Source organism: Diabrotica virgifera, chromosome 4, assembly GCF_917563875.1.
Source record: "Diabrotica virgifera virgifera chromosome 4, PGI_DIABVI_V3a".
NCBI lineage: Eukaryota > Metazoa > Arthropoda > Insecta > Coleoptera > Chrysomelidae > Diabrotica > Diabrotica virgifera.
The window spans coordinates 231,839,384-231,855,598 of record NC_065446.1 but is presented as its reverse complement, the minus strand read 5'-3'; the positions used below and the strand labels follow the sequence as shown (position 1 = coordinate 231,855,598).

Below are 16,215 nucleotides of genomic sequence, written 5' to 3'. Positions count from 1 at the left end.
AACCAAATAAAAACATTGTATACTGTATATCCCGTATTTACAGTGTTTATACTTGGGGATATGGATATAATGTATTTTAAATTGGTGAGGTGAAGATGAAATGTGATATAATGTGTTTCATAGCAATGTTAAATTGTGGTTCTACTAATTTTTTATTTTTTTTTCTTCCTTGGTAATTGGTAGATAACAACACCCTAAATCCAAAAATGCAATAAAAGTGATTTTGAAAAAAATGGATATACAGTGTTTCTACTTGGGGCAGCCGAATTATTTCTCGGTACTTCCCATATAGGTTTTGATAAATATAATGATAAGACTACAATGTAATTACGTGTATACAGGGTGATTCATTAAGAATGTCCAATCTTTGAGTTGTAGATTCTAGACCTCAAAATATTAAGATTTGACCCCAATTACTTAAATAAAATGTAGCTCCTTACTGAGTTACAGGGTATTTTATTTAAAAATTTAAAAACTATTTGTACCCGGGACTTTAAAACTATTTGACATATATTTCTCATACTAGGCAGAAAGTGTAAGTACTATACACCCTACTAAATTATGTTAAATAAACTTTTCTGGCTACTACCAGAGGCGTACGACAGGGGAAGTAAATGGTTGACCCTTCCCAAATTCTACGCCACTGGTAGAATTGCTATTTTAGTGCAATTTTTCGATTCTCCAATATTTTCTATGTAAATCACATATTCTTTATCCGTAACGATAACATAATTAGTTCTCGAGATATTTGAAGTTAAAAATGAAACGGCACAGTTATTTTGATTAGTGATGCCGCTTCATTTTTAACTAAAATATCTCGAAATCTTATGATTTTATTGTTACGAATAAACAATGTATTATTTACATAGAAAGTATTGGAGAATCTAAAAATTACGCTAAAATAGCAGATCCGTCAGTGGCGTAGAATTTGGGAAGAGTTAATCATTTACTTACCACTTTCGTACACCTCTGGTAGTAGCCAGAAAAGTGTATGTAACATAATTTAGTAGAGTGTACAGTAACCTACACTTTCTGCCAAGTATGATAAAGATATGCCAAATATGTTTAAAGTGCTGGGTACAAATAGTTTTTAAAGGTTTAAATGAAACACCTTGTAACTAAGTAAGGAAGCACATCGTATTTATGTGATTTATGTTAAACATTAATATTTTGAAGTATATAATCTACAACTCGGAGATTGGGCATGCTTAATGAATCATCCTGCATATAGTAAATGAGTGTTTGGTACACTAACACAGTTCTAATATGATACAATTGACTGTACGGTGTTTTTGGCCTTAAATTTCTTCTCATTATCATTTCATTAATCTATTTAAACATACTAGGTACCACTAAACCTCACATTTTAATTATGTTAACTGCTGTAATATTACACTATACCTGTAATTAAAAGAAAATGCACACAAGGGTTTAAAAATTTCAACTGTAAAAAATATCTATTGATTTCTTCCTTGCCATACAATACGAAGGGTTTATCCAGAAAATATGTCTTCTCTCGTCGTACCTAACTCAGAGTTCAGATAGAACACGTCCTGTCTGAAGTCGGAATCATTTAGGTAGGAGATCCACAGGGAGGAGTACTGTCACCTTTTCTATATACCATCTACACCGCGAATACACCAACCACCTCGCGACCTATGCTCATTGTATATGCCAATGACACAACAATAGCAGCAAGATGTCTGAATGGAAACCTAGCAAGAAAATGTTTGCAATATGTACTAAATCGTCTGGAAGAGTGGTGAATTAAATTGAAAATCGCAGTAAACCCAGAGAAGTCACAGGCAGTTAGTAGGATTCGTAAGTCCAGACAGATCGACAAGTGAGAATGTTCAACATACAGATAGAATAATGGTCCAACCAGGCAAAATACGTAGGAGACAAAAGAATGAGATAGCTTGCGTAAGAAGCACGCTAAAATCTCTTATTCACATAAATAGCATGTTAAGCCTCATAACGAAATTACGAATTGCAAATCATACCAGCCATACAACATGAATTAGCAACTTTTTGCATTGTGTTCGAGATGACGTCAGGAAAAAGGTCTACAAGAGAAAAATGGGTGGAATTACATCATTGCATTTACCGTGCATAAAGTCAGAATATCGAATTTGTTAAATTTAGCAACGCAGGGCAAACGATTAAAAAAGTGGTTGATACGTTCATTTATTTAAATAGCTTGTGGTAACGCCGACTGGTAAGTTTAAAACATTATTTATACACAAAAAGTGCATAAACATGTAAAAATCACTATATTAAGGGCCAGATTTTGTTACTCGGGGGTTTTTGGGGTCGCTGAACATCAATACGTCATCAGAAACCGACCCCCGGAGTACCTGGTGCCCAGGCTCACTGCGAAAGGCATGTCATCTTCTGGAGATTCGAGCGTTTTCGTTACTAAATTAATTAAAACAGATTACTCAGGGTTTTTTGGTGTTTCTGAACACGAATACGCCATCAGAACCGACCCCCGGAACACCTGGTGCCCATGGTCACTGCTAAGGCACGTCATCTTCTGGAGTTTCGAGGGTTTTTGGCACTAAATTGATGGAAACAGATTACTAGGGGGTTTGGGGTTTATGAACACGAATACGACACCAAAACCGACCCTCGTATTGTACCCAGTGTGACTGCTATACCTGGGTACTCTGTTTTAATCAAATTAGTATCGGAAAGCCTCGAAATTGGACATCAGGTAATCCGAGGGTCCTAGCACGGGCGCCCGTATAAAAATTTTCAGCGGGTGGGACCAGACGTGAAGATGTTGCACGTTATATTTTGTATACTTTGGATAACCATATATAATTTAAAGGACCCGAAAAGCCGGGGGGCCATGGTCCCCCCTGCCCATGGGCGCCCATGGGTCCTAGTGACCTCAAAAACCCCCCTAGTAACAAAATCTGGCCCTTATTAGTGATTTTGACATGTTTATGCACTTTTGGATGCCTTTTATGCACTGTATTTCCACCCCGTTTTCTATTGTAAACTTTTTTCTTGACGTCATATTGAACACATTGCAAAAAGTTGCAAGTCGATTGGAGCTGTATTTAAAAATTAATTTATTCCGGTGTTTTTAGTACTAAATGCTCTGGCCTAGGTGTGAAATGCGTATTTATGTTGTAACTATGTAAGTACGGTGCAGAAGTGAGTCTTGCGATGAATTCAAATGCGTTCAATTCCCTCTTTGACGTATCAGATCTATGACAATTATTTTAATACATTACGAGGAATAACAGTAAAAAGAAAGGTACAGAAAGTAACTGTACCTTTTCGCCAAGAAAATTTTTCAAATCACGTTCAAAACGAGAATTTCAACTGGATTAAACGGCACTGTGTACGTCGATGGCCAGTCAAGACCAGTTCTCCGGGTTCAGAACATCGAATTTGTTAAATTTAGCAACGCAGGGCAAACGATTAAAAAAGTGGTTGATACGTTCATTTATTTAAATGGCTTGTGGTAACAACGTAGAAGGATTAAAAACACCGACTGGTAAGTTTAAAACATTATTTTCTTGATTTATGAATTATATGTGACTTATACTAAGATTATATTGTGTATGAAAAAATTTTTCTTTAAAAATTAATGGAGATAAAACTGAGTAACACATCCTCGATAAAATGCTCATACGTACGGCCGCGCCCCGTTAAGATAGGCAAAATGCTCTTACTCCCAGAACTCATTTTTTTTCATTTTTTCTATGTGATTAAAATAAATATAATAGTCCACAGCACATCGTCCTTTTTGGAAGATGATTACAAAAGTCTTAAAAATGGTCTTAACTGCTTCGTTTGAGCGAGTCTAACACTTTCTGAAAAATTTCAGACTGCAGGTTAGACGCATTTCCGCGTTTGCGGAACATATTTACGATGTCGGACTAACGAAACACGGCTGTAAATTTGTCGGACAAGAGATCGACAATCTTTATTAATTACATATAAGTACTTTAAATTGAAAATTAAGAGTTTTCTAATAACAAATGACTATATTTGTTTCTTTCAAGTAGTTTATGAGTAATTTAAATATTTTCATTTCATGGCAACTTAGTAGATATTCTATACTAATTGGAAAATACACTTGTGTTTGTCGTAAATTGTAACAATTGTAACAAATTGCTTACTCCACATCAATTTGGATTCCTGAGTGACAAATGCACGAATGATGCTATGTTCTTCCTTTTCGATCATGTTTACTCCAGTCTAAACAACCATCACTCTACAGCAACAATTTTCTGTGATTTCTCTAAAGCATTCGATTGTGTAAACCATAACATCTTGACTGACAAATTACAGCACTATGGATTTAGGGGAAATGCTCTTAAATGGCTTAAATCATATCTTAATAAAAGAAGTCAGTTTGTAAGGGTTGACACGAAGACGTCTTCTTGCATGCCATTAGAATGTGGGGTACCTCAGGGTTCAGTTCTAGGCCCTATATTGTTTCTGATATACATAAATGACATCTCTAGTCTGAACATTAAAGGTAAAATATGTCTCTTTGCAGATGATACTAGTATTACTTGGAGTAACACGGATATTATGGATCTTCGCAATACCATAGCTACAGACCTAGTCACCATTAAATCGTGGTGCGATTCGAATCTCCTGTTATTTAACGTTTCTAAAACCAAAGTCCTACCTTACAACAGTATGATGCAACCTTTAGTACTTAATAACAACAGTCTAGAGGTAGTTGAATCGGTGAAGTTCTTAGGGCTTATTGTGGATAAGTCTCTAAAATGGAACTTGCACATTGATGCCTTACACAAAAAATTAAGTTCTGCTCTAGGACCGTTTATTATGCCCTTTTTGAGTCTAATCTTCGGTACGCGCTTCCATTCTGGGGTACGTGTTGTGCGACTCAATTTGAGCGTATTTTTAAACTACAAAAGAGAGCTCTTCGTTACTCCCTGAGACTCAATAGCAGAGATCATTGCCAAGAATTCTTTAAAAAATTTAAGATATTAACTCTTCCTTCTTTGTTTGTTTTTGAATCCGTTTGTTTAATCCGCAAGCATGCATCAGAAGGTCCAGAGAGACCCACTCATAACTATCCCCTTAGAAACGTGGATCATAATCTTTATCTGCCAACCCCACGGTCTGAGCTGGTTAAGTGCTCTATACTATACAATTCGAGAAAAATGTACAATCACCTGCCATCTAACATCAAATCTATTGCAGCATTTCCCGCTTTTCGCAAGGCCTTGAAAGCTTATTTGCTGGAGAAAGCTTTTTATACAGTGAATGACTTTTTTATAAACGATTTGAATTCAGCAAATTGACTTGTAGGATTATTACTTTCGAGTACTTGTGTACATATTTGCAGCGGCATAGAACTTTTGATTTACTTTCCCTTTCCCCTTTCCTCGTTTGCCTTCTTTTTGCTCTGACGTTGTATACATATTGTTTGCAAAATTTTTAATTTTTTAATGTGTACTTAATAACTGTAAAATTATATTAAGTAGTATAACTCACGCCATTTACTTGGTGTCTGTTTCTGTTTTTGTTTTGTTTGTAGTTTTTTACTATTTTTTGTTTTTTATTGTATTTTTTATTTTGTATAAGCTTTGTCCACAAATTGTTAAAATTTTTTGACAATAAATCATACCTTACTTACTTACTTACTTACAAAAATAAAAGACCGCTAAACGCCGTAAATAAAATTCTAATTTTATTTTAAAAGATTTTTCCATAATATTTGCTAAATTTGAAGTAAAACGCGCCACAGAAGAGTAACTTTGATACAGTTCGAATTTTGAAGCTCTTTTGTGGCGCGCTTAACTTCATATGTAGCAAATATTATGGAAAAATCTTTTAAAATAAAACTAGAATTTTATTTTCCATCAAAATGAAAATACATTTTTGCGCCACGTGATATTCATATCAGATCTTTTGAGCTGGAATATTGTATGCGCCACTCATTTTTACGGCGTTTAACTTTTTTTATTCTTGTATCAGGAGTTTTTCAAAGTTATTTATAAATTAAATATATGAAGTTGAATGTAATGTTTTTCGATTACACCTTAAGCTTTATAAATGGTCGCCTTTGTCCCATTATCTCCCAAATGATCTAATGTCGATCACATGTACACTAGATTATTTTTCACTAGATTTTTATTAGAAATAGATTGAAAAAATATTGGGATGGTCGGTAAATGAACTCGGATTTCCGATCAAATTTAGCGTCGTAATCACGACAACTACATGAACCACTTCGGCGATAATGGTTAATTGGATTATACTTTTGTAGCTTGATAACTTCTAAACGGCTTAACCGATTTTGATGACTAAACATGAGTTTGAAACGTATTGAGAAGTAGTATCTGATGCATCCAAGGTCAAGTATGATAACTGAAGGTATTACAGTAATTATTGAGCTTGAAAAACCGTGTTTTTCAACAGGAAATAGATTTGATCATTTTATGAAGCCTATAACTTAAAAATTCGAATTTTACTGGATATGAAGTATACACCGTTAGACGCGTCTAGAGTCCTTCTACAAACGCTCAGTTATTGACAGAATTCGTAGGTTGAAATTTTGAGTAATTATCGAAAAATCAAAATTTTCAAAGTTTAGTTTTTCAGTTCAGTATGGCTGATCCTGACCGCTTAGGCAGCATTTGAAAGCTTAACTCAACACTATTGATTTGGTGTATTTGCGGTTTTCCTGTCTCTCCTTGAACCGAAGATATATACCCCAGAAAATATGCCGTTTTGTACCTACCAAGTCCTAGAGCCGGCTTATGGGTGGTCGAAAGTCACTACACCGGTTTTAAATCAGCCCTGACCCCCTCTTGAAACACAGAAAAAAATTCTGATCGGTGTAACTTTTTCACACACATACATACAATTTGAATAAAATGTCTTAGCTCGGTAACTTTTGAATAATATAACCGATTTTCAAAATTAACCATGCGTTGAAAAGGTAATTTTAAATTTAAATTTTTAAAGTTTTGCTGGTGGGGAAGGGAGAAGGGTGGAGGAGGGTTTAAAATTGCGCTGGGTTTTATTTTTTGATCACATAGAACGTAAAAAATAAAAAATTGAAGTCTGGGAGTGCCGGCATTTTGTCTATTTTAACAGGGGGTACCCTTCAATAAGGAAGCGAGTAAGTACGATTTTATATCTTAATATTGGTACTACAGGATAATATTTAGCAGATAGGATCTTTTTGACAAGCTTTAGTTAAGACTTTGCATAAATTCATTACTTCTCCATCATAGGACCTCAGAAAGGGGCAACTTTATCCTACTGCCTGTTTTGTAGCAGTCTATTTTGCCAAAATATTTTTTTAAAATACCCCCCCCAAAGTCCAAATACCAAAATTAAATTGTGTTCCATCAAATTTTTGCATAAGACACATAATAATACAGTTTAAACAAAAAAACTGATCCTCTTCACTGAAAAAGAGCTACTTACTTTTATGCAAATTACGTATTATAAATTGAGAATGGACAGCAAAGTTATAATTGGTAAAACTTGCATCAGACCTGCTATGACTTACGGCATGGAATCAAGAGAAGACACCAATAAAACGAAAAGCATGCTAAGAACAGGGAAGACAAGAAGAGCTAGAATACGAAACAACATCATCAGGGAACAATGTGGCGTGCAAGATGTAGTCAGATGGGGCAGGCAAAGTCGAAGAGAATGGTTCAGTCATGTAAAAAGAATGGAGGAGCACAGAATACCAAGAATTGCGCTAGAAGGAAAACCAGCAGGCAAGCGTCAACCGGGGAGACCCTAGATAACTGGTAGTCTACCTCTCAAATACTTCAACGTCGGAATTAACAGATCGACAGATCTACAACAAGTATAAGAAGAAGAAGAAGACGTATTATAAATAATTAGTAAATAAGCAAAGCTATATTTTTATACAGGTTGTGAATCGTCAAACGGGCCAAATGAAACTCAATGTAAAATTCTGAATTGTTGAATTCCTGCTTCCCTAATTATTCTACATCAAAAGTCATGAGAGAATATTTGTAGAGGATTGAAATCTGTATTAAAATAAAAAATTTAAAATTGTTCATTTTCCAAATTATATTGTTGTAAAAGTTATCTATAATACGCCACACGATGTGTATAACGGGTTGCGTTCAGACAAAATGAAGTTAATATTATATTAATAATTATTTCAATTGTCAATATTTTTATTTTCTGATCTATCGTTTAAAAAGCAATAAAGATAATAGACCTGGATCCCGCGTACCACAAAAAAGCTGATTATTAACAAGCTGAAAATTTGTTAATAGTACTTAATTTATAAACGTAATTCCTGTCATTTGACATGTTCTACGTGTCGGATTTATTAAAATGCCCAGTTGGTGATAAATACCCGTCCGATTTTTGCATGAGAGTTTAATGAAAGCGTAATAAATCAATTGGAAGTTCTGTCCGATAAAATATATGGTACGTTTTCGTAGTCTGACGTTCCAAATTTTTAACCTGTTCCACAATTAAACCCACTTTCCATGTTACAGTGTTCCCATACATCAAAGTTTGTCCGACGAGACACCGTTAAGCTGTTAACAAGTTTTCAGCTTGCTATTAATCAACTTTTTTTGGTACGCGGGATCCAGACCTAAAATGAAATATACTCAGCTGAGGAAAATTTAGCAATGGTTTATTTGAAGTTATACTGCGAGCACTGACAGATCTTTATTTAGCGTACGATATTCTAATAGACCAATTCGAGGTTAGACAACAATTCAAAGTATTTTAAAAAAGTTTGAAAATACTGAGTCGGTGATTCCAAGTTTTTACTTAACGTTTATATTATTTAAAGAACGAATAAAAAATAATTTATGATAATTTCTAAACATAAAATCATAAAACATGTTCAACATATCCGCCATTTTGTACTAAGCAGTATCCCAATCGATTGTAAAATTCTCGTCTAACATTAGTCAGAATATTTGACGTTATTTTTGCACATCATCATCATCAATTAGCCCTGATTTGTCCATTGTTGAATATAGACATCTTCTAGATATTTGGGAAGAGTTGGAATATAGTTGGAAGATTTCCTTTTTGTCATTTTTGATTTTCTTGCTCAATGCTTTTATGCTTTTGTTTTCTTCCATAGTTTTTAATATTTTCTTGTTCTTGTATTTTTAAATGTTTCGTCTGACAGTTATAGAGATTTATTTATTTATGGTGTTATTTCTTTAGGGTCAATATTTCCTTGACTTTTTAGTACCGTACGATCTTTCATTTTCATATGCTTCATTTTCTTTTTGCTACTTTTCAAAGTAGAGATGATTACTTCAATAATAATTACCTATTTATGGATAAGTGAGTACCTGGCATTAAACAGCTTCTGGAATACCATAGATAATTACCTGCAACAAATAAAAAAATCGTTAATAATAATTAGATAAATATTTAAATGTGTATGTGTATTACAATGAATAGCCGATTTTGCTGTAGCAGATTTCAACGAAAAATTATTGTCCATTGAAATGAAACAACTAAACCCTACAAACGATTCAGAAATGCACACAAGAAAGGATTTGAAGAAAACAACAATACCATAATTTATTTAAAGAGTTTATCAGAAAAATTAAAAATGCACGCAAATAAATACAACGTACATTGAAGTAAACACTTCTGTTGTATTTTATGTTGGTATATGAATTTATTAAAAATTCTTTAACATGTATCCACAAGGTAGTAGAAAATTACAATACACAAAACGTTTACGGTCAAAACTGACCATCAACAGTGTGAACGTCCAGTGTACAGGTATTTGAAACTAGTCACTTCATTAGGTGTAAAAACCTCTAAATTACATTATTGATAGATTTAACATTGTAAAGTAGTCGACATTAAGTCGATGTATTAAGATTATTTCAATACCATGTGGATGTATTTCATCTTTGCTCATTGAGATTTCATCATAGTGCTCAGGTAGAGATTAGCGACCAACTCAGGGTCGTTTACCTCAGACTACAGAGTTTATCCTTTTTAAACTTTCCAATAAATACAATACCACTGCAGCATTTAAAATAACCAATACTTATCTACACATTTCTTGAGATCTATCCCTTCCAAAATCAAATCCAACAACACACAGGAGGAATCAAAGAAATCTGGGTAATAGTCAACTAGGTAGAATATGGTATGAATTTATTAATATTTTACGCACCAACAATCTTAAAAACGTAGGCATATTGGTATTACATTTAATATTAATAAATTAAGAAGCAGTCTAGATTAATATGTATTTATTTTCAAAAAAAAAATTATGATTGAATATTTTCACGGCCAACCTAATAAAATTTCACGTATTTTTTGTTGCAATTAATGTTTGACTTAAATAAGCATGAATAACTCAAAAATTAAAGCAATAAGGTATAGGGAATGCAAGAGATAAAAAAGTACCATAAAATATTATTTCATTCCAATGATAAAATATAGGGTGTTCCATTTAAGACAACTCTGAAAAGACTCATTCCGAGTTTCGACCAACCCTGTATACTAAAAGTAAACATTTTGCTATATTAATAATTTTTAACAATAATAGTAGACTATATTAAAAATCATTTGAACCTAAATAGTGTTTTTGATGTCAAATGAGTACAATTATACAGTGTGAAGTTTGCTAAGAAATTAATAAAAAAAATCTTATTAACTTTTAAACTATCTTGTATAATATTACAAAATCTCTATTGAATATTACATTACAAATATTACCTTACATTGAAAACTACTACATATTTTAAGAAAGGAGACATCGAGGAGAATCCAAAAATGTAAAAATATACCATCTGTCCCATTAAGAAAAACGAAGTTATAAGCTACTCTCGGTACAACTAGAAAATAGATAAAAATATTTTCATTAAATAGATCACTCTTCAAAAGCCCTTAATTCAAATTTTCATGATTCAGTTACCTTTAGTTTTTAGAGATATTTGTAATTGGCCCTTTATCTGCCCCACCCTATATATTTTTCAGGAAGGCTTGTGATTAAAATATGTTTATTAAAATTGATTTATTATTTATACCATTTATTAAGGCCAGCAGTACATAATTCGCAAATATTTTACGGCTATCCCTGCTTTTTCTGTCTTTACACGACAAATTACGTGTAGTAAAATTCACACTGGTATGGATAAACATTACTAGAATGTCATTCTACTTGACGATGTCATAATTAACTTAAAGAGATGGCTTTTCAATGTTCTTGGATAACTGTTATTTGTATATGTAATTACAAATTATTAATTCAGTTAATATATGTGATATTTTTTTCACTAACTATGTATTCAGTGATTGTAATAATTTATATGTACAACAAAAACTAATACTTTATCGAGAAAAGAAGAAAAGTGTTCACGTCTTAAATCAATTATTTATCAAATACACTATATATCAATATTATTTAATCAACAACTCAAAATATTCCCGATAGTCCGTTCTTTAACGGTAAAATATTGCAAAACCTCTAAATTTTAAAGAACCGCTTGGATTGACATGAAATTTGCATAAACATAGCTAACAAGTCAAAGAAAAAAAGTGATATGGTGCCGATAAGTGCTTTTGCCCTGGGGGTGGTTTTCACCCCCTCTTAAGGGTGAAAAATATTCGTCCAAAGAAAGTCAGGAAATGGATAAACTGGCTAATTTTAAGTAACTTCTGTTCTATAGAGTTTTTTCACTAAGTCAATAATTTTCGAGTTATTTGGCAGTAAATATGTTCATTTTTTCAACAAAATAACCACGCTTTTAGATGTTTTTTCGCATATAACTCAAATAGTAAGTATTTTGTCGAAAAAACATTCTTAGCAAAAATATAGCCTGTAAAAAATTTAAAAAAAAATGGTTTATATATCACGTCTCTACACCTAGTAGAAGCAGAGTTATAGCTAATGAAAAATAGGTTCATATTCGTCAAATTCCAAATGGAATACTTTAACGTGAAATAACCAAAAATGAAGCAAATTTCGGGGAAAACTCATTACAACTTATTTAAAGTGTTTAAAAACAGCTTCATTTTTGTTGTATGAAAAAAATTTCTAGCATCAAAATTAAACAAGTTACGCTCAAAATAAAGTTAGTCCCTTTTGGTTTTGGTAAAAAATTCGAGACAATCACCCCCTAATTAGTATCTTAAATGAACTTAATCGTTACGACTTCACAAGTTTCTTGACTCGTGTATATATTATTTATATGATCTGTAAGTTTCATCGGTTCAAAGTCCTTATTATTGAAAGGGCTGTAGTTAAAAAGGGTTGAACGAGTCACTGATCACGAATGTATGCAAATTTAGAAACACCAAATCTTAATCAATTTTTGTCTAACACAAACCAAAAAAATACATGATATTCAGAAAACCAAATCTGACTTTTTTGTTTTTTGAGATTTTTGGTATCTCTAACAATTTTTAAGTTATTTTGAAAAAAAGCATATTTTTCAAAATTTTAATTTTTAAAAATTTTAATTTGAAACCAAATTTTTAAAAAAATAAGCACTTTGAACCGATGAAACTTACAGATCGTATAAACACAACATAAGTAAAATAATTTGTGGAGCGGTAACGATTAATTTCATTTAAGTTGCTAATTAGGGGGTGGTCTTTCCGATTTTTTTTGCAAAAACAAAAGGCACCAACTTTATTTTGAGCGTAACTTGTTTAAATTTAATGCTAGAAACTTTTTGTAAAAACAGAAATAAAGCTTTTTTTAAACACTTTAAAAAAGTTATAATGGGTTTCCCCAAAAAGCGCTTAATTTTTTGGATATTTCACGTCGAAATATTCTATTTGAAATTTGGTGAATATGAATCTATTTTTCATTGGCTATAACTCTGGTTCTACGAGATCCAGGGACCTAACGCGTACACCATTTTTTTTTACTTTTTTTTAGGCTATATTTTTACTAAAAACGTTTTTTTCGACAAAATACTTACTTTTTGAGTTATTTACGAAAAACCGTCTAAAAATGTGGTTATTTTGTTGAAAAATGACCATATTCACTCGCAAATAACTCGAAAAGTGTTGACTTGGCGAAAAAGCTCTATAGAACAAAAGTTACTTAAAATTAGTCAGTTTATCCATTTCCCGATTTATTTTGGACATATATTTTTTCACCCTCAAGAGGGGGTGAAAGTCACCCCCAGGGCAAAAGCACACATCGGCACAATATCACTTTTTTTCTTTGACATTTAAGCTATACGTATGCCAAATTCCATGTCAATCCAAGCGGTTCTTTAAAATTTAGAGCAAAAACCGTGAAAGAATGGACTACGATGCCATGTCAAATATTTAAAATTGTCACTGATTGTCAATGTCTGACTGACAATAATGCTGACAATATTTCTATTCGACTGAGTGCGTTGTAAGACAAAGATAGATTTGGAAAATATTACCACGGACATTGTGTTCATTTTTTTTTCGAATCCTGAAAAAACCAATAAATATTTTTGAAAAATTTAAACTCAGAATGAAAGACTAAATTATTAACGGGGGCCGAAAGTCCCTTAGAATAAATAAAAAGTGTATTTTGAATAAGATATTTAAAATTAAAAATCACACTAAATTTTCTCTTAGTTTTTCACCCCTGTAACTTAAAATAAACATTATAGAAGTTCTCAGGGACTTTCGGCCCTCGCTAAAATAACACAATCATTCATTCTGCGTTTAAATTTTTCAAAAATACTTATTAGTTTTCTCAGGATTCGAAAAAAATGAATGCCCATTTGAATAGCATTGCAGCCGAAAATACGTACCCATCCCCTTACAATGGTATTTTTTAAAGGTATCAGGAACAACAAGAATCATTTAACTAATTACTCGTATATTTTGTAATTAAAAATGATGGTGTTTTAAAAAATATTAAAATTGTAAGTCAACTATTGTATTAAAATTGTACAACTTAAGGGGAACGGCGCAAAATATCGCCTGTCAAAATTTTCAATGTGTTTTAAATGTATTCGTTTTTTTGAATCCGGAGAAAACTAATAAATATTTTTGAGAAATTTAAACGCAGAATGAAAGATTACATTATTACTGAGGGCCGAAAGTCCCTGAAAACTTCTATAATGTTTATTTTAATAAGTTACAGGGGTGAAAACAAAAAAGAAAATTTAGTGTGATTTTTAATTGCAAATATTTCATTCAAAAGAAACTTTCAATTTATTCTAAGGGAGTTTTGGCCCTCGGTAATAACGTAATCTTTCATTCTGCGTTTAAATTTGTCAAAAATACTTATTAGTTTTCTCAGGAATCGAAAAAAATGAATAATACATTTAAAACGCATTGAAAATTGTGACAGGCAACATTTTGCGCCTTTCCCCTTAAACTAAACATCAAAAATGTTGTGTGGGAATAATCGACAATAATTATTGTAACTAAAATTACAATAATTATATAAATGAATACCAGCAGTGTACCTGCTATAAAACTTCCCATAGTTATCCAACGTGTCGCTCCTGCCATCTATTGTTGAATAACCACACTATCGCATATGAACGTCGGTGACATAATGTAGAACACTTTTTACGCTCGTATAAAAAGTATAAAAGGAGTCAATAGCGAGAAAACCTTGAACTAGAAAGAGTTAATTAGTCGGACGTGTCTACTTTACAATGTAGCCGGGTATTTAAAAATGTTAAAAATAATTTTTGAAGTTGATTAGAATATTTGATGGAAATTCATTTTACCTTTATTCATAGATAAACAAATATAACGTAATGTATTAAAAATCATGTTTAATGTTTCTTCTTCCTCTTTATAAGTAATTCTGCTTGTTCATTGGCAGATTGATACCTTTATGTAAGGTTGTCACTCCATTTTTTGCGCGAGCGGTCGATACTTCTTCTACCGATTGGTGATTTATCTCTTGCTATTTTAACCACACGTGTCTCCCTCATTCTGATTATATGGTTATTCCATTATTTTTTTCTATTTGATGCCCATTCATTTAGGGAGCGTTCAAGTATTACGTAACGCAATTTTTGAAGATTTTTGACCCCCCTCCCCCCCCATGTAACGCACCGTAACGTTTTTATGTACCCCCCCTCCCCCTACCTAAACGTTACGTAACACCCAAGTCACCATTTGAACCTAAATGGAAAACTAGGTTGCGAAAAGTACCGGAATTATTATTTTAATCGCATTTGAGGTAATAATAAAAACTTACAATCATCATCCAGCCTCAAAAGTCTACTGCTGAACATAGGCCTCCTCCCCTCATTTCCAACCACGTCTATCCTGCGCAGCTCTCATCCAGTTTTTATTTAACTTTCTTACGTCGTCTGTCCATCTTGTAGGCGGTCAACCGGCGCTTCTCTTGTCTTCTCTTGGCCTCCATTCCAATAACCTTTTTGTCCATCGCCCATGTGTCATTCTCGCTATGTGTCCTGCCCATCTCCACTTCAAGTTAGCTATCCTTTTGATGGCGTCAGTCACCTTTGTTCTTCTCCTGATTTCTTCGTTTCTGATTTTGTCTCGCAGAGTTATTCCTAACATTGACCGCTCCATTCTTCTCTGCGTTACTCTTAGTTTGGTAGCCGAGGCTTTAGGTAAGGTAAGTGTTTCTGATCCGTACATCAAGACTGGGAGGACGCACTGATCAATACCTTTCTCTTTAGGCATATGAGCAACTCACTCTTAAAAGTTTCTCTCAGTTTTCCAAATTCTGCCCACCCAAGAACGATTCTTCTTTTTAGTTCATGTGTCTGGTTATCCCTGCCAATCGTAATTTCATGTCCCATGACATGAAATATGTCCAAAACTTAGAATAATAATCTTTTATTACTAATTTTACATTTTCCCTGCTTGGCCCCATCCTTACATACATTTTAGGCTTCATCCTTTATTGTTCTTCTCATGCATTCTTCTATTTGATCTTCTTTAATAAAAACTTAAAATAAAATAACATATTTATTATTTCAATATTTTATTTTGCTTAGTAAAAATTTTTGTATAACAAATATTATACGATGTTGCCAGTAGTTTCGGAAAAATATTGAAAAAAATGTGTAAAACTTTTTGTTCTTCAACGTCCTGTATCGTGAAAACGCATGCCGTTACAAAAATTTTATACTAAGCAAACCCCAATTATTTTTCAGTTTTTCACATATCTTAGAGATCGTGTTACCTTTTTCTGAAACACTCTGTATATATAAGAAGGCACTTATGGAATAAAATTATTTCTGTCCATGTTTTAATCAATTTAAAAAAACGCTGAGACCC

The 16,215-nt window shown here is 32.7% G+C and overlaps 2 protein-coding genes across 3 annotated transcripts in view; one reads left to right on the top strand and one right to left on the bottom strand.

Moving 5' to 3' along the window:
• Positions 1 to 16,215, bottom strand: part of LOC114327522 (microtubule-actin cross-linking factor 1) — an 865,580-nt gene that overhangs the window by 615,381 nt on the left and 233,984 nt on the right. The window lies entirely within an intron of this gene.
• The window catches only part of LOC126883336 (venom serine protease-like), a 486,705-nt gene continuing 473,870 nt past the window's right edge, over positions 3,381 to 16,215 (top strand). The window contains exon 1 of the mRNA XM_050648773.1: positions 3,381 to 3,511. Coding sequence (XP_050504730.1) covers positions 3,469 to 3,511 — 43 coding nt within the window. The 5' untranslated portion in view covers positions 3,381 to 3,468. The remainder of the gene's footprint in view (positions 3,512 to 16,215) is intronic.